Source organism: Schistocerca gregaria, chromosome 1 (assembly GCF_023897955.1).
Source record: "Schistocerca gregaria isolate iqSchGreg1 chromosome 1, iqSchGreg1.2, whole genome shotgun sequence".
NCBI lineage: Eukaryota > Metazoa > Arthropoda > Insecta > Orthoptera > Acrididae > Schistocerca > Schistocerca gregaria.
This window is the reverse complement of record NC_064920.1, coordinates 158,364,819-158,384,604: the sequence shown is the minus strand read 5'-3', so window position 1 is coordinate 158,384,604 and position 19,786 is coordinate 158,364,819. Positions and strand designations below refer to the sequence as shown.

General features: G+C 37.5%; 1 protein-coding gene across 1 annotated transcript in view; it reads left to right on the top strand.

The window, feature by feature from the left end:
• LOC126335271 (1,5-anhydro-D-fructose reductase-like) overlaps positions 1-19,574 on the top strand; it is a gene marked incomplete at its 5' end in the record, with an annotated part of 138,659 nt that extends 119,085 nt beyond the window's left edge. Inside the window, 3 exons of the mRNA XM_049998333.1 lie at positions 3,688-3,847; positions 4,103-4,200; positions 19,352-19,574. Coding sequence (XP_049854290.1) covers positions 3,688-3,847; positions 4,103-4,200; positions 19,352-19,394 — 301 coding nt within the window. The remainder of the gene's footprint in view (positions 1-3,687; positions 3,848-4,102; positions 4,201-19,351) is intronic.
• Positions 19,575-19,786: the final 212 nt, after the last annotated feature.

Sequence of the window (19,786 nt, the reverse complement as noted above, 5' to 3'; positions counted from 1 at the left end):
AACAACATCGCTTTGGTTCAATCCGAGGTGCATGGACACTTCCCTTGTTGAAAGCCCTTCCTGGCACAAAGTAACAATGCAGACATGATCAAACTGCAGTATTGACTATCTAGGCACGGTTGAATTACAGTCAACATGAGCCGTGTACCTGCTTCCTGGTGGAATGACTGGAACTGATCGTCTGTCGGACCCTCTCCGTCTAATAGGCGCTGCTCATCTGCTACATCCTCAAAAAGTTTTGTAACATATTTCCACAGGATGTGAAGTGTAAACTCATGCAAGCACTTCTTTTACCACAACTCCACTGTTGTGATGTAATTCAACATGAAACAAGTAGTGAAAACACAAGACAATTAGAACTAATCATGAATGTCAGATCTTCAACATCTGTTGATATGATGATGTCAGTGCTTCACAAGCACAGTTGTGGTGGTTGCAACCAGATAAATTACATGAATACCACATGATTTCCTACTTCACCAGCTCCTCCATGCTCAAGCATCCCATTACCTCACACTAGAGATTAAACACCTATCATAGCATCATAACTGAAACAAAGGTCCTATTTATGTAGTACTCTAACAGAGCCCATTCACAAAAAAAAAGTATTTGAAACTACTTGACTGTCATTGTTGCCTGCCTCTGAAACAAGCTCCACTGCACTTTGTGCATAATTCAATGACCTGCTGTCTCCCAGTTATGATCATTTCTGTTTTCCGTTCTCTTGGTGTCATGCCACCTACTTTTCTCTCTGTTCACTACCTGTGTGCTATCACATTCCTTCACCTCATTTTCTCATGCCCATTCCTGCTTGCTGCTCGTGCTCATAAGTAAAAATACACCTTTCCACATTTTCTAATTATTGCTGTAGAAATATAATAAGCTGTGTGTGTGTTTGTGTGTTTTTACCTATAGTTTTGTAATTTTTAATTCCAAAATGTGATAAAACATTCTTACTGAAATATATGTGACACAAAATATGTAGAACACCTGTTTAGATGTAAGAGAGGACCTTGCCAGGTTAAACAAATAATAAATAAAAATATACTTGTTAAAAATAGAATGAGGTGACAGTAGCCTACATAACATTCAAGGACTTATAATATAAAGAAGAAACTGTCCATATTTATTGGCAAGTAGAAGGTAACATTTTAGTCTTTACATTCTAAGTTTTACTCAGTGGATTAAATAATGACTGAGCAAACAGACTATCATGCATTTTAAAACAAAGTCATACCAATCAATGAAAGTATTTGTAAAGTCATGGTGCTCTTCTCTCTTGTCTGTATATCTGACGTCAATAAACTTACTTGGTATATGTACTGTATAATATAGGGTCAGTGGATAAGTTCATGCCAATTTTTCAAAGCCATGAGTTTATTTCATTAGCATAAAATACACAACATTACATTACAATATAACACATTATAACAAGATTGACACACTACCCAGTATATATTCATTCTTCATTAGTGATTGCCTGACAGTGTTCTGGCTGGAGTTCAGAGCCTCTCCTGCAGAACTGTTGTGGTTTTAAGTAAAAGAAATCTGTTACCTAGTGCTAAGAGAGGTGTGTGTGTGTGTGTGTGTGTGTGTGTGTGTGTGTGTGTGTGTGTGTGTGTGTGTGTGTGTGTGTGTGTGTAGGGAGGGAGGGAGAGAGAGAGAGAGAGAGAGAGAGAGAGAGAGAGAGAGAGACCAGAAAACATTACAACCAGAAGGCACTAAGTCTAGAGAATATGGAAGGTGAGGAAGTTGTTGCCAATCAAGTTGAGCAAATGCATATGTCATGATTGCGACCTTATGCAGATGTGCATTATCATGGTATAACAACACAAGTTTACCATGTGTTTTGTTTTCAGTAGCAACTGCAAGTCATCTTAGCTGTTCTGTATACACAGCAGCTGTTATTTTTAGCTTCCTTAGTAGCAGTCCATAATGAAGAATGCCTGTTTTATTTCAACAAATGCAAGTTTAATCATCTCATCATCTGTAAGGTGGTAGTCAGAAGGGGCTAAATCTAGAGAATATGGTATATAATTGTGTGCCTACAATAGGCAAAACTGTAATGGGCCAGCAAACATGAACATTGGTTATTCATTGATTTTTGTTGGTACCTCTTAATACTTGGTACCCAATTTTTGCACCTTACCCACTGAATACAAGTGGCACACAATTGTTTTGTGATCACATTACATAAATTATGCCAATTACTGCATTGTTTGATGAGGATTATTTTGAATCAACTGATTTAGGCAGTTTTCATCAGAGAAAGGTCTTCCAGAATGTAGTTCATCACACAAGTAAAATTTTGATTCTTGGAAACAAGACAACCATTCCCATGGTGTCCTCTTAGCAAATGCTTCTCTCCTCTACAGATCACAAATTTTTCTCTTGGTTTCTGCATCACTATATCCTTAATTATAGTAAAAGAGTAAAATCTGCTGGAAATGTTCACTTTTCCCTACTTGACATTCCATACTGACTAGTCTTGAAAATGGTCAGAACAAGCTGTTAACAAGACACAAGTCCATGTTGGCAACATTTAAACTGAAAACAGAAGAAAAACAATTTAATAACAAAAAACTACGGCTTCACAAAGCAAGAGTGGCAATCCAATGAAGAATGGCTTGGACTTATGCACCAACCCAAATTATGTTGGCTGATGATGATCTATGATTGAACTACCTCCAAATAAAGAATCATTGATATATCAGATTTTAGTGGTTTGAAGAAGTCATTCTCAGATCACGTCATTATGTCATGCTTGTAAAGGGGTTTGAGTGTTGTGCAGGGCAGAATGAAAGCAGGACTGGACACAAGGTGTCTGTGTGGGAGAAAGGAAGTGGGGAAGAGTGTGGAAGTGGGAGGTGGTATTTAGATAGAATACAGAATTAATGGCTGGAATGATTTATTGAAGGCTTTGGGAGCAATCAAAGAGGTAGATATTTTGCAGCAGTAAGAAAACAGATTTATGTCTGACAGTCAGAGATGTAAGGAGTTTTTTGAGTAGAGGGGTGTGTCAATAAGGTGTATGAGATCATTAATTCAGATTTGGTGGGAGGAGGTTTTGTCTTAGTTATAGGATTATGTGGGCTGGAATAGGATACTGGAATTACATAATAGCAGCTATGTAAGTTGGAGAATTGTTTTAAGAGACGATTTGATTGGCTGTGCGTCATAGACATGTATGGGTCAAACAACGATTGTACGTTCAGACAAACTTCGGGCTTGCAGCCAGTCATTGTTTAAACTGAAATTTGTTTGAACATTCAGTTTACTGGAAATTTTAAAATTTACAATATTTCTATGTTAAACATTCAAGGCCATGATATTATGCATGGGATTGGGAAGATTCAGCACAATGTCCTCAATAACAGGAACTTTTATTGTGGAAAACAGTCTCAACTTCTGTGTTAGTTAAAAAATTAGTATAGCTGAATAGAGCTCTAAAGATGTTCCCTTCTCTCATCAGCTGTACTTACAGTCCCCCTGCTGCCCTTTCCACACATTTATCCTGTTGAAGCAATTTAACAGAAAGAATCTGAAGACTCATCCATATTTTTAACTAGTATTCTACATATTATAGCAGACAAATATCACTAATATTCCAGTTATGCTTTCATTTTAATAAATTACATTTTATGATATATTAAGTTATTAAGCAAGTGTATTATCATTATTCTTCAGGATACCAAAACTTAGCCCATTGACTGAACCGGTGGTGTGCAAAATGGCAGAAAAGTACAACAAAACTCCAGCTCAGGTGTTGCTGAGACACATCATTCAGCGTGACATTGCTGTTATTCCAAAGAGTGCAAACCCACAGCGAATAAAACAAAATATTGATGTAAGTAACACTGATAGTCAACATTTTACATTGATGTGTATATTTCTTTTCTCTTAGCCTCCAGAGTAATTTGCTATTAATATAATCTTTCTTCAGATTGCAACATCTTATAGATAGTTGAATTTTTCATTGTGTTGTTACTTGATTTCTCAGGTTCATTGAGGGCTTCTCCTGTTTGCTTGATAAAAAAGTTTATTCTCTACAATACGATCCAGCATTTTTAAATGTAATGTCAATCTTTGATATACATTTCAGATATTTGATTTTGAACTGAGTAATGAGGAGATGGAAGAACTAAACGCTTTGGACAAAGGTCACAAAGGACGTTTATTTGGTGAACACATGCTGAAAGGGTATGTGAATTTTATGATACAAATACAATTTTGTTTGAGACTTTCTCCTGGTGAAATTTAATTTTCCTCCAAATCTTGCTAAAGTAATTCCAGTGCAAATATAGTTCTGAGTAATTCACGAAAAAGTTAACTTACATAAATATGAAGTATCCTCAGTCTTCCATTCACTGCCACCAACCACCTGCAAAAGAGTACCACAATTACTACTAAATGCCACTGTCAAAAACCTGAACTACATCCTCTTTAAGGATATTAACCACTTTTCATCAAGTCCCAAAATGTGTAATTTTCTTCCCAAAATTTTTCCTGGTCATCCCAGTGTGGTACTTCACTACTCATTATATGAAACACTATGTTACATCCTCACACAACTCTCTCTAATATCTTGCCATGTTTATTACAGCTGTATGAAACCACCAGATGCATCCTTCCACCACATCACATATCATTCCAGCCCTATCGTTAGTGTATTCTATCCCATTAGATGCAGTGTTACCTGTAAAAACTAGCCACCAGCTAGCTGTGTGGCCGTTTATACATTCATGACCTACAATTGGTATTCCACTTTTGTTAATGGTCTAGATAAAATCATGACCAAATGTAAACTTCGCCACCCAGCTAAAAAGGACACTTGTGATCAGAATATGGTAGACCTCAGTGGCAAATGTGTGACCTGAGCTACATGGATCCTGCTCACTTCTCCACCACTAACCCCTGTGAATTATAGTGATGGGAAATGTTCCTCAGTACCTTTGGTTCCCCAATCCTTCTTTGCCCTGAAATCCACTTACCACTACCTCAACAGCTTCCTAGTCCCATCTTTTTCTCTGTCTGCTTTTAAAGAAATTAGGATTATCTGGTACAGGGACGCAATAAGAAGTGATGTGTGAACAATATGACTGATTTCCCATCTTTAATACTTACGGTACTACAAAAGACACTGAAAAATTTAAAGAAGTATGAAATTTATTACATACAATTGCAATGATTACTATAGCTGTCATTAACTTGTCCACTATGAGCAGCATTATGAATTTGAAAATTTTGGCAAGGGATTTGGTAAAGTGGCACAGATATGGCATCGCATTTCAGAGTTAGTGTAATCATTAATTATAACTAATTGAACATGAAATAATATGGAACATACATCTGTATGGCAAAAGATCAAGGTGTGAACACTGAGGAGTTCGTGGAAGATTGTGAAATGGAATTTATCTTAAGGGATTGAATTTTTATATGTTGTACAGACTAAAGAACTATCACAGATACTGTTTGTAAATAATCTTGATCATTAAGACACAAAGGATTTACAGACATTTGCTGCAAGTGGACATTGATTGAAACCATTGGGGAAAGTTAGAAATTTACACTGGACTGGGGTTCGAACCTAGGTCTCCTGCTCATTAGGCAGATGCTGTAACCACTAATCCACCTGGATACAGTGGTCATTGCAATTGTATAGACTACCCTAGGATGCCTTCCATTGAACCCAATAAGATACAAATTCTCAACTTATCCACACCCTAATAATGTTTAGTGCCCCTTGCCCATTATCCTCATTTCTCGTGCTGTTTTGCCAATTCCCAAATGAGTTTGAGCCAGGTGTGCATCTGCACTGAAGAGATCAGTGGCCATTTCACCTTAATTTTGTTTGTATTTGTGTGTGTCAGTGAGAAAGCACACCAAACTGAGGCAGCAGTGGCAATGCTGCAGCTGTGTCAGGCCAATACAGGACTTTCTAGTACATTTTTTTTATGAGAGCTGGCTGTAGCATTATGACACTAAGACAAAGGAACAAAGAAAGCGATGCAGACACGTTGATTCACCAGAGACTCAACCACCATCGGGCAAGGTGATACCGAGCACAGTTTTGAGACTGTCATGGTGCGGTGCCAACAGATTATATTCATAAGGAGGAAATGATCACATGACCTTACTATCGAAATTTGTCGAGTGTCGTGGGAAGCTCTTTGAGAGGGTGATTTTGCTGTCTGACAACACACCAGTTCATCTGGCACAGAATGGTCATATAAAAGGCGCTCATTTGTGTCATCATGTTTTGCCTTTCCCTCCACGTTTTCCTGACTTAACGCTCAGTGACTTTTTCCTCAGATGAAAGAATCAATGTTTGGCAGGCATTTCGAGAATGATGAGATAAGTGGAACATTTTCTAAACAGACTCCTACAAAAGAGGTCTCTACTCAGTCATATATTCTTGGGAAAAGTGTGTTGTGTTGAGTGGTGAATATGTAGAGAAGAATTGACACCATTACCAAGTTTCATTGTCCCAGGTTGGTTCTTTCAAGATAATAGTTAAAACTAAATGACCATTCATCATGTGTATGTGTAGATGATGATGATGATGATGATGATGATGATGATGATGTAGACTGCTGACAGTCTGGACTGAAAGCTTCTCTGTGAATTTTCATATTTCACCAAGAAACTTTTCTTTAGCTATAAAGTATACTTTGCAAGCAGTTACTGAGTAATATAAATCACCTCAGCTGTCTTATTATCCATTTATTGTGTTACAACCAGTTTTGTTCATTGAACTCCTTTGACAAGTGATCTGATTTCCATAGTTAATGTTAAAGAGCAAATCTAAAAACACTTATCATAAACTTTCTGATGATCAGCTGGCAGAAGTATGTCAGGTGGTCAGCGCAATGCCCAGTTTACTGTAAGCACGATGCTGTGTATGCTTTCCATACTTCGACTAGGCGGTCGATAGAATGTTTATGATCAGTGTTTTTGGATTTGGTCTTTAACATTAGGTATGATAACCAGACAAATTGTATCATGATTTTAGTACAACTCAGTAACCTGAAGATGTTCAATGAACAAAACTGGTTGTAACATAATAAATGTATAATAATACAGATGAGGTGGTTTTATTAATCATTGACTGCTTGTTTGAGTATAATTCATAGCTAAAGAAAAGTATCTTAGTGAATCACACACAAAGTTTTGAGAATGATGATTCACAGAGAATCTTTCAGATCAGACTCTCAATCTAATCATCATCATAATCATCATAATCTAATCATAATCACTAATATATGACAACTTGTCATTAACTTTTAACTCTTGTCTTGAAAGAGCCAACCTGGGATCATGAGACTGGATAATGAAGTCACTCCTTGTCCACGTATTTGCCATTCAATGCAGCACATTTTTCCTCAACAATGGATGCACTGGCAGAGACTTGTTCAGAAAATGTTCTACTCTAAAAGACACCTCATCATAATTCTGTAAACATTTACCACACAATGATTTCTTCATCGAAAGAAAAGGTCACTGATTGCCATGCCAAGAGACTATGGGGTTGAGGGGAAATTTAATGGCCCAAAGAAGCACCTTTAATGATTGATCTGTGCCTTATGAACTGGATTGTTCTCATGGAGAAAAAACACATCACACAGGTTCCCATGACACTAGCCACATCGCTCATCAGATTTTGGTACTGGTCATTTACGCCTTATGAATATAAAATATAATTTATTGGACCATTTCATGGCAGTACCAAAAAACTTTCAGCATCACCTTGCCTTGTGATGGTTGGCTCTCTGGTGAATCCACATGTTGGCATGGATTTTTTTGTTCCTTTGTCTTAGGGTCATAGTGCTACACCCAGCACTTATTCATAGTGATTAAGCTAGTAAAAAAAAGTCATTTGTATTGGCCTGACACAGCTGCAACATTACCACTTCTGCCTCAGTTTGGTGGGCTTTCTCAGTGTGAATGAGAAGTCAAACCCAGTGGGTAGTGATCTTCACCATGTTCAAAAGTCATGCAAGATGTTAAAAAAAGCTGATCCATGACTAATTGTCACTTTTTCTATTATTTCCATGATTGTGACGTGCTGGTTTGCAAGCACCTGGGTCTACACTTCTTTTGAAAATCTTAGTTCTCCACAGAGGGATGGTGTGCCATTCCTTTCTTTATCAGTCCAACTTTTTTAGCCCACTTTAAATGTCTGCACCACTGTATCATATGATGTTGCATTTTTGATGGATACTTCCACAAACTGAGCAGGGATTTTACAGCATTGTTCCCCTTCAAATGCAGAAAACGAATTACTGTATGCTACTCCTCTTTATCTATGAGCTACATCATTTTGTTTTTGGCTCCTCTAGCAGTGTGCTCTGGTAAAGTTTGTAGGCATGTCATCGTGTACTGGTACTGCAGACTTGTACCTGAAAATAACAAAAAATTAATTATGTAACTTTATTTTTTTGAAGGTGTTAATTAAAACTTTGTGACTACCCCTCACATATAGGGTGTTTCTCAAATGAATGGAAAAAAAATGAGAGGGCTGGTAGAGTGGATCATATCAAGCAGCTTTCACATAGTAGCCCTTGTCCATTGAGAGTGTCATTCACCACCGCGAAGGTAGGTGTACAATCCACCATTGGAGTGAAAATGATAGCTGGTATTGTGGGCAGGAAAACACCACAGAGTTTCTTCTGGCATTTACTGGGATGAAAATTCATTGCCTTTGGCAGTGCAAATGCATTTGATATAAATCACGTGGAGGGCAGCATCCGATCACACTGCAGAGTTTGTTTTGCCTTGCATCACTGTGTCAACAAATAGGGATACTTAAGTCTTTGGTAGGGTATGCAGAGCAGAAGGGAAATGGAGTACTTTTCTTGGGAGTAAAGGGCAAACATACACTGTGGTTATGGGGCGAGAGATGGAAATGCTCCTGTTGTTCACAGGCTGTACATTCAGCTATTTTTAAATTATTGAGTGCTAGATCCTCACATTCATCACTACCCTAAGAGAAGCAAGTTCACTTAAGGTGAGTAGTCCACTGACAAGGTATTGTAATGGTGGGCGTGTTTTTAAGGTGTACATCAAAACCTGATAATTGCATTAATTTGTGATACAGGTGTGAAAGTCGGGCAGATGTGTTCGGACAGTGTGTACCCCAGACTTTGAAGAGGAGGCATTTGCACTGTTACAAAACATGCCCTTAACAAGCTCACAAAGCTTTGCTCAAGAAATGGATGTAAGCCCTGCCATGGTCCAGTGTGTGTGGAATGAGGATGATTTACACCCTTACCCACCTTCAGAAAATTCAAGCTCTTAACCCACTTTCTGCATCACATTGACGTGTGCCAGTGGTTCTTGCAGAAATTTGCCATGCAACTTGAATTTTCACACATTGTACTTTTTACAGATGAGACATCCTTTACAAAGGAAGGTTTGTTCAACAACCACAATCAACAGATGTGGGCCTGGGAAAATGTGCTTATCACCATTGTTCGTGGTAACCAAGAGTGCTTTGCTGTCAACATTTGGGCTGGTTTGGTAGGCAATAATTTTATTGATCCTTACCTGCTCCCCTAATGACTGGATGCAAACACATACATTGCCACAATTATTGGTACACATTCCCCTCAACATTCAACAGTGCATGTAGTACCAATACGATGGCGCATCTGTGTACTTCACTCGTGTGGTGTGTAATCATTTAGATGAGACCTTTGGTCAGAACTATGTGGGTGTGGGGGTCAATGCAATGTCATGCACATTTCCTTGACTTGATGCCCCTTGATTTTTTTGTCTGAGAATACCAGAAATCTATTGTTTATCAAAACACCTATTGAGATAGATGCAGAGCTGATAGTGTGCATTATGGTAGCCTCTGATGCAATCTCCACTTTTCCAGGGGAATTTAAAAGGGTACAACACTCCTTCAGGTGTCATTGCATGGCGTGCATTCAAGCAGGGTGTAATTTCGGAGCCATTTTTGTAGATGTTTGCAAATAAAGATTATGAAATGACAACCTCATTTCTCTTCTATTTTGATGTCACAAAGAAACTGAAAGTGTTGACCTGCAGACCTACCATGTTGGCTCGGATGGTGGGTTTATGCCTACCTTCCTAGCGGCACATCACACTTTTAAATGGTGCCTAGCTCTTAACTCTAAGAAGTGTGAACATGGATTGTTAGTTGAAAGTTGCTTGTTATGACACCGTATACCAATCTTGTCTTTTTCACATTAATTTTAGAAATGCCACATATATACCCAAAGCAACTGTACAATGCATGGTGAAATTTATTTTTTCTGTATTTGTCACTTCCTCTCTGCTTCCTTCAGAAAATATGTGCAGTGCCAACATCTGTGTGTGCTTCCTGCGTACACTAATATCTCTTCTCTTGGTCTTGTGGATCTTACACATAGTATTCAATAGAGTCACAAAAATTATTTAACTGTTTGTCTTGAATATTAGTTGTCCTAACTTGCCCACCACTTCATGGAAAAATAGTAATCCATCTTCCATACATTCCAAGATAAGCTCCCGGATCTTCTCCATAACACACTCACAATCACTGAATGAACTGACAAAAATCTGTTTCCTTGAGAATGTGAAACAGTTAATAGTTCTCAAGAGTAGGCTGAACAACAGTATTGTATGTAATACCATTTTCATATGTCCTATGCATTCCCAGAAGTCACCCAATAAACACATGCCATGAATTACAAGTGATGTTTTATATATTTTAACCACTTCATATTGCACTGCACCAAGACAATTAATTAATGGAAACATGTTCAGTTGCATGCTGTGTCAAAATTTACCAGGATTTTTCCCCCTCTACTCACTTACACTATCTAACATTCATCCAAATTTAAAGCAAGTTGTAAGTTATTTTGGACTTTTTTATTTAAGTCATTCAGTTTTACTTCAGAATTGCTTAATAGTAGCACTTTTGTGTAAACAGTAACAGCATCAGAAGTGCTGTTCAAGGTAACTGAAATAAGTGCAATATAACAACTCTTTCAGAAAATAATGCACAGTTTTGAAAGCTCTGTTCAACTATGATCATTCTGTACAAATTTACCATTTAACCATCTCAAATTTGCTTGATATCCTCCAGTTCCATGCAGATTCAAATTAATTAAGTTTACTATTTTGTTTGTCCTTAAATGTTTCTTTAAGACAGTTTCTACCTAAAAATCTCAGGTGTACCATTTCTAATAAAAATAAGTTAACACTAGTACAGTAAGTCAGACTTATCTTGGTACTCTTGATGTTACATTTGTTCCTGGTCTAGGAAGTTCAGGGTATATATATGTATATATTTCTTTCATCTAATCACATTCTTATGGAGATAGTCTACAAGCTCATACATTTGTTATGAGTCAGTAGAACAGTAGTTTTCGTCTGTGCACTTGGGCCTGCGTCTTTGACTAGTAATCAGAACACCCTGGGTCCCGAGTTTGAACCTTGCCACTGCTTAAGTTTCAAATAAAAATAATCAGCAATTGCAGCAAAAGCCTTCTGGCATAAGAAGTCACCATCATTTTGCCAATAGCCACGTCAACAAGGGTGGAGTAGCAGATGGAGGTTCAGGGGACCTCTTGCCTGTGATGTGGCAAACTGCCTCTAAAAGGCAGTAGAATCAGCTATGATCAACATCCTGAGGATGTGGAAGGCAATGGAAACCTCTGTGTTAAAGACAAATAATTTGTAAACACAGGACATGTGGCCTGTAATTGAAAAGGTGTCATGGAGATCTCTCCATTGGAAAAAGGTAACAGGCTAGTCCCACATTCAGATCTCTGTGAGGGGACTGCCAATGGAGAAGTGACCAAGAGAAACAGTGAATAATCAATGAAAGGGTAAATTCCACAAATTGGGGCATACAATGTCAGAGGTTTTGATGTGGTAGGGAGGCTATAACTTCTCAAAAGGCAAATGCTAAGGGTCAATTTAGATATAATATGTGTTAGAGCGGAGAATTGGAAAGAAGACAAGGATTTCTGGTGACAAGAGTGTAGAATATATATCAATAGCTGCAGAAAATGGTATACTGGGAGTAGAATTCATATTGAATTCGAAGGTAGGGCAGAGAGTGAGTTACTGTGAATAGATCTGAATTGACCGTAAACCAAAACTGACAACAATAGTTCAGGTAAACATGATAATGTTGCAAGCAGAAGATGAAGACATAGATTGGGGATATTAAAAGGATGATTCAGTATGTAAAGGGAAATGAAAATCTAATAGTCATGGGGGATTGGTATGCTGTTGTAGGGGCAGGATTAGAGGAAGGGGTTAGAGGAGAATATAGGGCCGGTAGTAGGAATGAGAGAGGTCAAAGACCTATAGAGTTCTGCAATAAATTTCAGCTAGTAATAGCAAATATCCTGTTCAAGAATCACAAGAGTAGTAGGTATACTTGCAAAAGGCCGGAAGACACTGGAAAATTCCAGATTATGTCATGGTCCGGCAGGAGCTCCAAAATCAGATATTCCATTGTAAGGAATACCCATGAGCAGACATAGACTCAGATCACAATTTAGTAATGACAAAGAGTAGGCTGTAACTTAAGTGAGTAGTCATAAAAATCAATGGTCAAATAACTGGGCTACAGAAGTATTTAGGAATAAAGAGGTACACTTGAAGTTCTCTGAAACTGTAGGTACTGTGATGATGAATAGCTCAGATCAGTTGAAGAGGAATCTCTAAAAAAAGGGAAATCACAGAAGCTGGAAAGAAAAACATAGGTACAAGGAACATAACTCCAAAGAAATATTTCAAGTGAAGAAGGAAGTAAAAAAAAAAAAAAAAATGTGTAGGGAAATTCAAGAATACAGAAAAATAATTCACTTAGGAATGAAATAAATGGGAAGTGGAGGGAAGCTAAGGGCCTCATGAAGAACACCTGCAGGAAAAAATGTGAAGAAATCAAATGAGAAATGGTTGTCAGAAGGACTGACTCAGTATACACAAAAATCAAAACTATCTTCAGTGAAATTAATAGCAAGGGCAGTAACATTAAGAGTGTAATGAAAATTCCATTGTTATATGCAGAGGAGAGAAAGCAGATAAGTTGAAAGAGAACACTGGGGTCCTCTATGAGGGGGAGGACTTATCTGATGGCATGACAGAAGAAGAAACAGAAGTCAGTAGGGAAGAGATAGGGGAGTATTAGAATCAGAATTTAGAAGAGCTCTGAAAGCCTAAAATCAAATAAGGCAGGAGGGATACGCAACATTCCACCAGAATTTTGATAATCACTGAAGGATGTATGATACTTCTGGAAATGCATCATCCATGCAATTCTGATGACAGTAAGAGCCAACAAGTGCGAGAATTATCGCACAGTCAGCTTCACGGCTCATGCACTGAAGTTGCTGACACAGAAGAATAGAAAAGAAAATTGAGGATGTGTTACAGAGAACAATGAGAGCGTAAGATGAAGAAAAAAGTGCTCGGACTGAAAAGGATGTAAGAGAAGGATGTAGTCTTTCACCCCTACTGTTCAATCTAGGATCATAGAAGCAATCATGGAAATAAAAGAAAGGTTCAAGAGTGGGATTATAATTCAAGGCAGAAGGCAGAAGGATATCAGTGATAAGATTTGCTAATGTCAGTGCTATCCTCAGTGAAAGTGAAGAAGAATTACAGGATCCGTTGAATGCAATGAACAATCTAATGAGTATAGAATATAGGGTGAAGAAAGACAAAAGTGATCAGAAGCAGAAATAAGGACAGTGAGAATCTTAACATCACGAAGTTAAGGAATTCTACCACCTAGGCAGCAAAATAACCCATGGTGGATGGAGCAAGAAGGACATAAAAAGCAGATTAGCACTGGCTAAAAGGGCATTCCTGGCCAAGAGGTCTACTAGTATCAAACATAGGCCATAATTTGAAGAAGAAATTTCTGAGAATGTATGCTTATAGCATTATATGGTAGTGAAATATGGACTGTGGGCAAAATGGAACAGAAGAGAATTGAAGCATTTGAGATGTGGTGCTCCAAACGGATGTAAAAAAATTATGTGGACAGATAAGGTAAGGAATGAGGGCATTCTATGCAGAATCGCCAGTGAAAGGAAGATATGGAAAAGACTGGCAAGAAGAAGGGACAGGATGATACGAAATTTGTTAAGACATCAGGAAATAACTTCCATGATACTAGAGGGAGCTGTAGAGGGTAAAAACTAGTAAGACAGAGATTGGAATACAGTTAGCAAATAATTGAGGCCAGAGGTTGCAGTTGCTACTCTGAGATGAAAAGGATGGCACAGAAGAGGAATTCGTGGTGGGCTGATTCAGACCAGTCAGAAAACTGATGTAAAAAAAAAAAAAAAAAAAACTGATTCAGACCAGTCAGAAAACTGATGTAAAAAATAAAAAAGTAGAAGAATATGAATAAGAGGAAAAAGGGCAGTAGGATGTAAACTGCATACTGGAAGTACAGTATAAGAATACAGAATATGCTTGTTGCCTGTATCAGACATTTGCAAGGTATTATGTGTGGAAGCTGATGCTTCACAACTTTGCCTTGAGTGTTAGAGCAGGAAGTGAAAAAAAAGGTGGGGGGGGGGGGGGGGGGGGGGAGTGGGCAGATAACACTTTGAAAAAGAAGAAGAAAATTTTTTGAGAAACAAAAATCTCTATTTTTAATTTTGCTCAAGCTGTTAGCATGTCATTTGCAAATGCATTTTGTATACAAGTGTGTTTTGGTATACAAAAATACTTTTACTACATTGTATGCACTCAGTAGGCTAGAGGAGTTGTCATAGAAATATTCTGTAAAATCATTTCAGTTCAATCAAAATTTTACATACCTATAATTTTCATGATTTTCTTGATACTTAGGTAGTGTTTAGCTGTAAGTCAATTAAAATGATTAATGCACATATCTATTCATTTATTGATTATAAAAATCCTCAGAGTGATGGGTTAGCACATTAGACTTGCATTTGGGAGGATGACAATTAGACCCCACATCCAGCCATCCTGATTCAGGCTTCCCATGATTTCCCTAAACTGCTTAAAGCAGATGCCAGGATGATTCCTTCAAATGGGCATGGCTACTTTCCTTCTCCAGCCACCCCTAATCTGACCTCATTGTTGGTGGGACATTGAAATACTAGTCTCCTTCTCCTCTTCCAAAAGTGGCACGGAAAAAACATCATGAAAACTGTACCACAAGACTTAATTGCATAGTAACTGTACTCTACAAGTGCTTGATGCTCAATAAACTGTTTTCTTTTTGTGCACTGCATACTACAGTTATTTACAAGTTACACAGCTACTCTATTTTGCATAGCAAAATAGCACTACCATAGTAATGTAAAAGACAGGAAAAGTAGAGAATAATGATATATGATAGAAATGTTATTTTGATTAACAATTATTTTAATGTCCAAATTGGTAAAAATAATGGTTCTGTTTTATGTAACAGAAGTTTTGGATGGGCACTGGAATTTACAAAGCATTCCAAGATTTTCCAAGAAACTCAAATTTTCTCATCAAAATATGTCATTTACTAACATTTTATTCTAATAAAGCTAGGGTGCTATTTAGAAAGACAAGAATAAGTGAATTCAAATAAGTTATGTCAATTCAAAACCAGACAATTATTAGAGTTGTCAACTTTTGAAGCACATGTGGTTTTAGTGAATTGTAAGTTTCTAATAATTGCACATATCTTCTGGTAGTGAAGAATGAAGGGGTAAAACCAGAAATCTCTTCTGCTACAGCAAAACAGTAATTAATGGAAAATGTTATTGTAACTTCTACACATGCTTCGCAGTGATGTGATGAGCTCTTTATGAGAGGGGCAAAGAGCTGTATTGGCAGCTGATACTATTCCTCAGAGTGAACTGTTCAGAGGTCTTGAAGAGATGAGACTCTTAAACAAAGTTCATCAAGGACTAAAACTTCCTAGGCAGTTGATGACACTGGTGTTTTATTGTGTAACTATATATGTTTATTGTTGTAGAGTGGACACTTTTGGAATGCAAACATTTAATGCATTATTCGATTTTGTCAAAAATTAATAGAATGGGCATGTAGTGATGTGAAAATATGAGATTTCTTAATGAAAATAAGAACACAAACTAACCACTGTCAATGTTTTAATTGCTGAGGAAGTTTAAAAAAACGTTAACACACTACTGCAGAGTGGAATGCTGGTGATACGCCATGTCTCTGTGATATCCTTTCTTCCAGCTGTGCTAGTTGCAAAGTGTGGAAAGTAAAGAGGAACCTGTACACTTGATTCTGTGAGGGCAGGTTTCTGTGTCATGCCTGGTTAGCTCAGTTGGTAAGGGAACTGCCTGCAGACGACGAACATCCATATTTGAGTCCAGGTCTAGCACACAGTTTTAAACTGCCAGCAACTTTCAAGAAAAGTATTATGAGTGTCTAAGAATTTGATACCAGGTCTCTGTATTTATGGTTTGATATGTCACCACATAGCCACCAAGAAATGCTTTTTGTGTCTGCTGTGACTTTTGCATTTGTGGTTTTGTGGTTTCTGTTCACCATGACTTACAATGGTCATTTCAAAAGTTCTGCACATTGTGAGATAGACTGAAGAAAATAATTTATTTTACAACATACCTTTACAAGCCTTCAATATTATTGTAAATCTTACTTATGGTAGCTACCCAAGATTTTGTCAACTTCTGAATTGGGCACCTTTATTGTTGAGCTGTATGATTACTTTGGTTACCTCACTGCAGGCTTCTTAAATTGTATTCTTCTACAATTTTTCACCTGATGTACCTAATAGCCGTGAACATTTTCATTGAGATTGGGTGGTTTAGAGGGCTTAGAGGTGTTATACAGTGCTGGAATGTTTATCAATTTGGGAAACAAATCAAAGTCTGGTGAGTTCATATCATGAGTATATGGTGGGTGGAGAAATATTTCCCATATTTGTCCAGCTTTTCTCTCACTAATAGGGCAATATGCAGTCCTGAATTATTATGCCAAATGAGGACACCAGATGCAAGCATGTTAGGCCTTCTTTGAGGAATCTTCGGGTGCTAAACAATCAGAAACAGCTTTTAGTACACAACCACTACAGGCATTCACTTGGGCACTCTATTTGCAGCTATGACTCCATACAAGTCATCTGGAAAGATCATAATTAGTTTTACCTTTGATTGTTGATGGCAGAATTTTTTTGGGTGTGGAAAGTTGGAATTTTTCCATTGCAAAAACTGAGACTTCAGTTCTAGCTCAAAATCTTTCTTCCAGGTTTCATCAAGCACAATAATCCTTCTCAGAAACTGTTCTCCTTCCGTTTGGTTACACTGAAACAATTCTACAATTCTTTTGTGACCTGTCTTCTTTTCACTCAGATCATGTAACCCATATGGTAGCAACTTTTCTCTTCTTTAGCTTTTCAATTATGATCTGTAAACTGAAGTAACAGACATCGTGGACTCATATGCAATTTTGTTACATAATTTTCGTCAATCCTCCCTCAAAATGCCATTAACAGTATCCTGAGTGGTGTAGTTTATTGCAGTTGATGTTCTTCCACTTCATAGGTTGTCTTCAGTGCTTACCTGACCTTCATGGAAATGGGCAGGCCACCATGATACTGTGATACAATCCTTTACTCTATCCCCACACACGTCTCTCAAAGCATTGTAAATGTCTCTTGGGTTCTTTCCACTAGAGGTTCGATTTTGATGTAGGAATGCTGATCACTATGTGTAATCTGACCTAACTCAGTTTCAGCTTTCATTTTGAAACTTGAATTACTAATGACACAGCCACATAAATCAGCAGATACATATATGACCATCACACCTAAAATCTCACTCACAACTGACGTGAATTTCAGCTTGATAATGCCACTGTAATGGTCGCACATGTGCAGTGTGCAGACTTTTGAAATAATTCTCATAGTTGATCTTATAGGCACTGTATTTTAAGTTATAGATGCTGTGTTTTAAAAGTCTGTCTCTTTAATAATATATAGTTAATCTGATACTAGTAGCAAAGTACAGAAATAACAAATTTTGTAAGCATAGTGGACAAAAGTTAGCTACCCACTAGTAGACATCACAGTAATTCTGCATAACAGTGTCTCTCTCCTTGATAATGGCAGCATTTCGACAAATATGAGAGTCCATAACTTTCTTCAGCGTGCCATATCCAGCTGCAGCCACCCTGGTGTTCAGATACCATAGAGCTACCAAATTGAGGGGAACTTTTTCACTTGCTGTACCTAATAGCCCTGAACATTTTCATAGGGATTGTGATTGGGTGGTTGAGAGGGCTTAGAGGTGTCATATAGTGCTGGAGTGTTTATCAAACCAGGGATGTATGTTTACATACGTATCAACATGGCTGCACATGGGGTAAATGCTTTGGGCTATCAGTCCACATGAACATTACACCATTTGTAAAGAAGAAAAAGCAGAATTCATTAAACCATACTACATCCCTCCAATCAGTTTCTGTCCAGTTTCTGTTTTGTGTGGACCACTGAAGATGTGCAGCTGTATGTGTTACTGTAAGCAATGGTCTTTTGTGAGGGACCTGACTCCAAAAGTAAAATGAATTCATTTCTCTTTGTAACTCAATCAGAAACTTGTTGAGATGCTCATACATTTTATGATAGTAGTAATTCCTGTGGTTTTGAAGCAGATTGTCATTGACAATGTGTGACGTTGTCTCCAGCCAGTGTTCCTTAAGAAATGTTTATGATTATTGTACCACTTCTACACCATCTACAACACTCCAAAGTGACCAGTGTGTTGTTTTAAGGGCATGAATAATATTTTGTCTGGTGAGCTTACCAGCCAAGGCGATTCACCCAGAGGTATTTACTGAATCATAGCAGTTGATACGGGTGACCACTGTTCTTGTTTTCAGTAAGAATTGCCTACATTCCTTGTTTCTTGGAACTATCACTAAAGGTATAAAATGAAGCTTGAAATGTCACATTCATCATTACTGAAACTGCAGGTAGTGTGTGACTGGTCCAAGATAACAAAGGATTTTACACCGTGATAAAATGGTATTCATTATAACATGAAGATAGTGGACCACAAAGCTTTGACCACATCAGTTCAGTTGATCATATGTGTAATACTTACGTTAAATGGCATGAATAAACCCAGATCCTATCAAACTGCACTTACAGTTTTACCTCGGCAGAAGTCTTCTTTTTTCACAGATTTTCTGAATCTAGATCTTTCCTTATGTAACTCTGTATATGTTTGTGTTCCAGAGCTGACCAGAGAAAACAAATTTTTGCTGATTCACATAATCTTAGAAAACATACTCTGTCAAGTTATAGAACAGTGTAGTAACACTTACATTGTTACAGGCCAGTCTTGATAAGCATAATTTCTTTTCATTACAGGATTAATGAGCATCCTGAATACCCATACCGTGCACCATACTAGTGAGAGAATGAAGAGGATCACATTGGACTATGAAACATGTTATATCCTGTCTGGGGTATTTGTAAGATTTGTTAATACAGTCTGTCTTACATAATTTTTATGTCTTACAAAATGTGATTCCTTTTAAAAATTTGTATTTTTGAGGTTTGTGAAATAAAATTATTTTGTGATGCGAATCTACATCTGTATCTATACTGTTCAAGCTACCAATTGGTGAATGGTGGAGGGAATCTTAAAGCAGCATTTGTCAGTTTTCCCTACTACTCCATTCAATCCATCTACATCAATACTCTCCAAACTTTTATGAACTGTGTGGGAGAGGTACTTCATAATGGACCACATATTAGTGTTCTTCCCATTACATTCATGTATGGAGCATGGGAAGATGATTG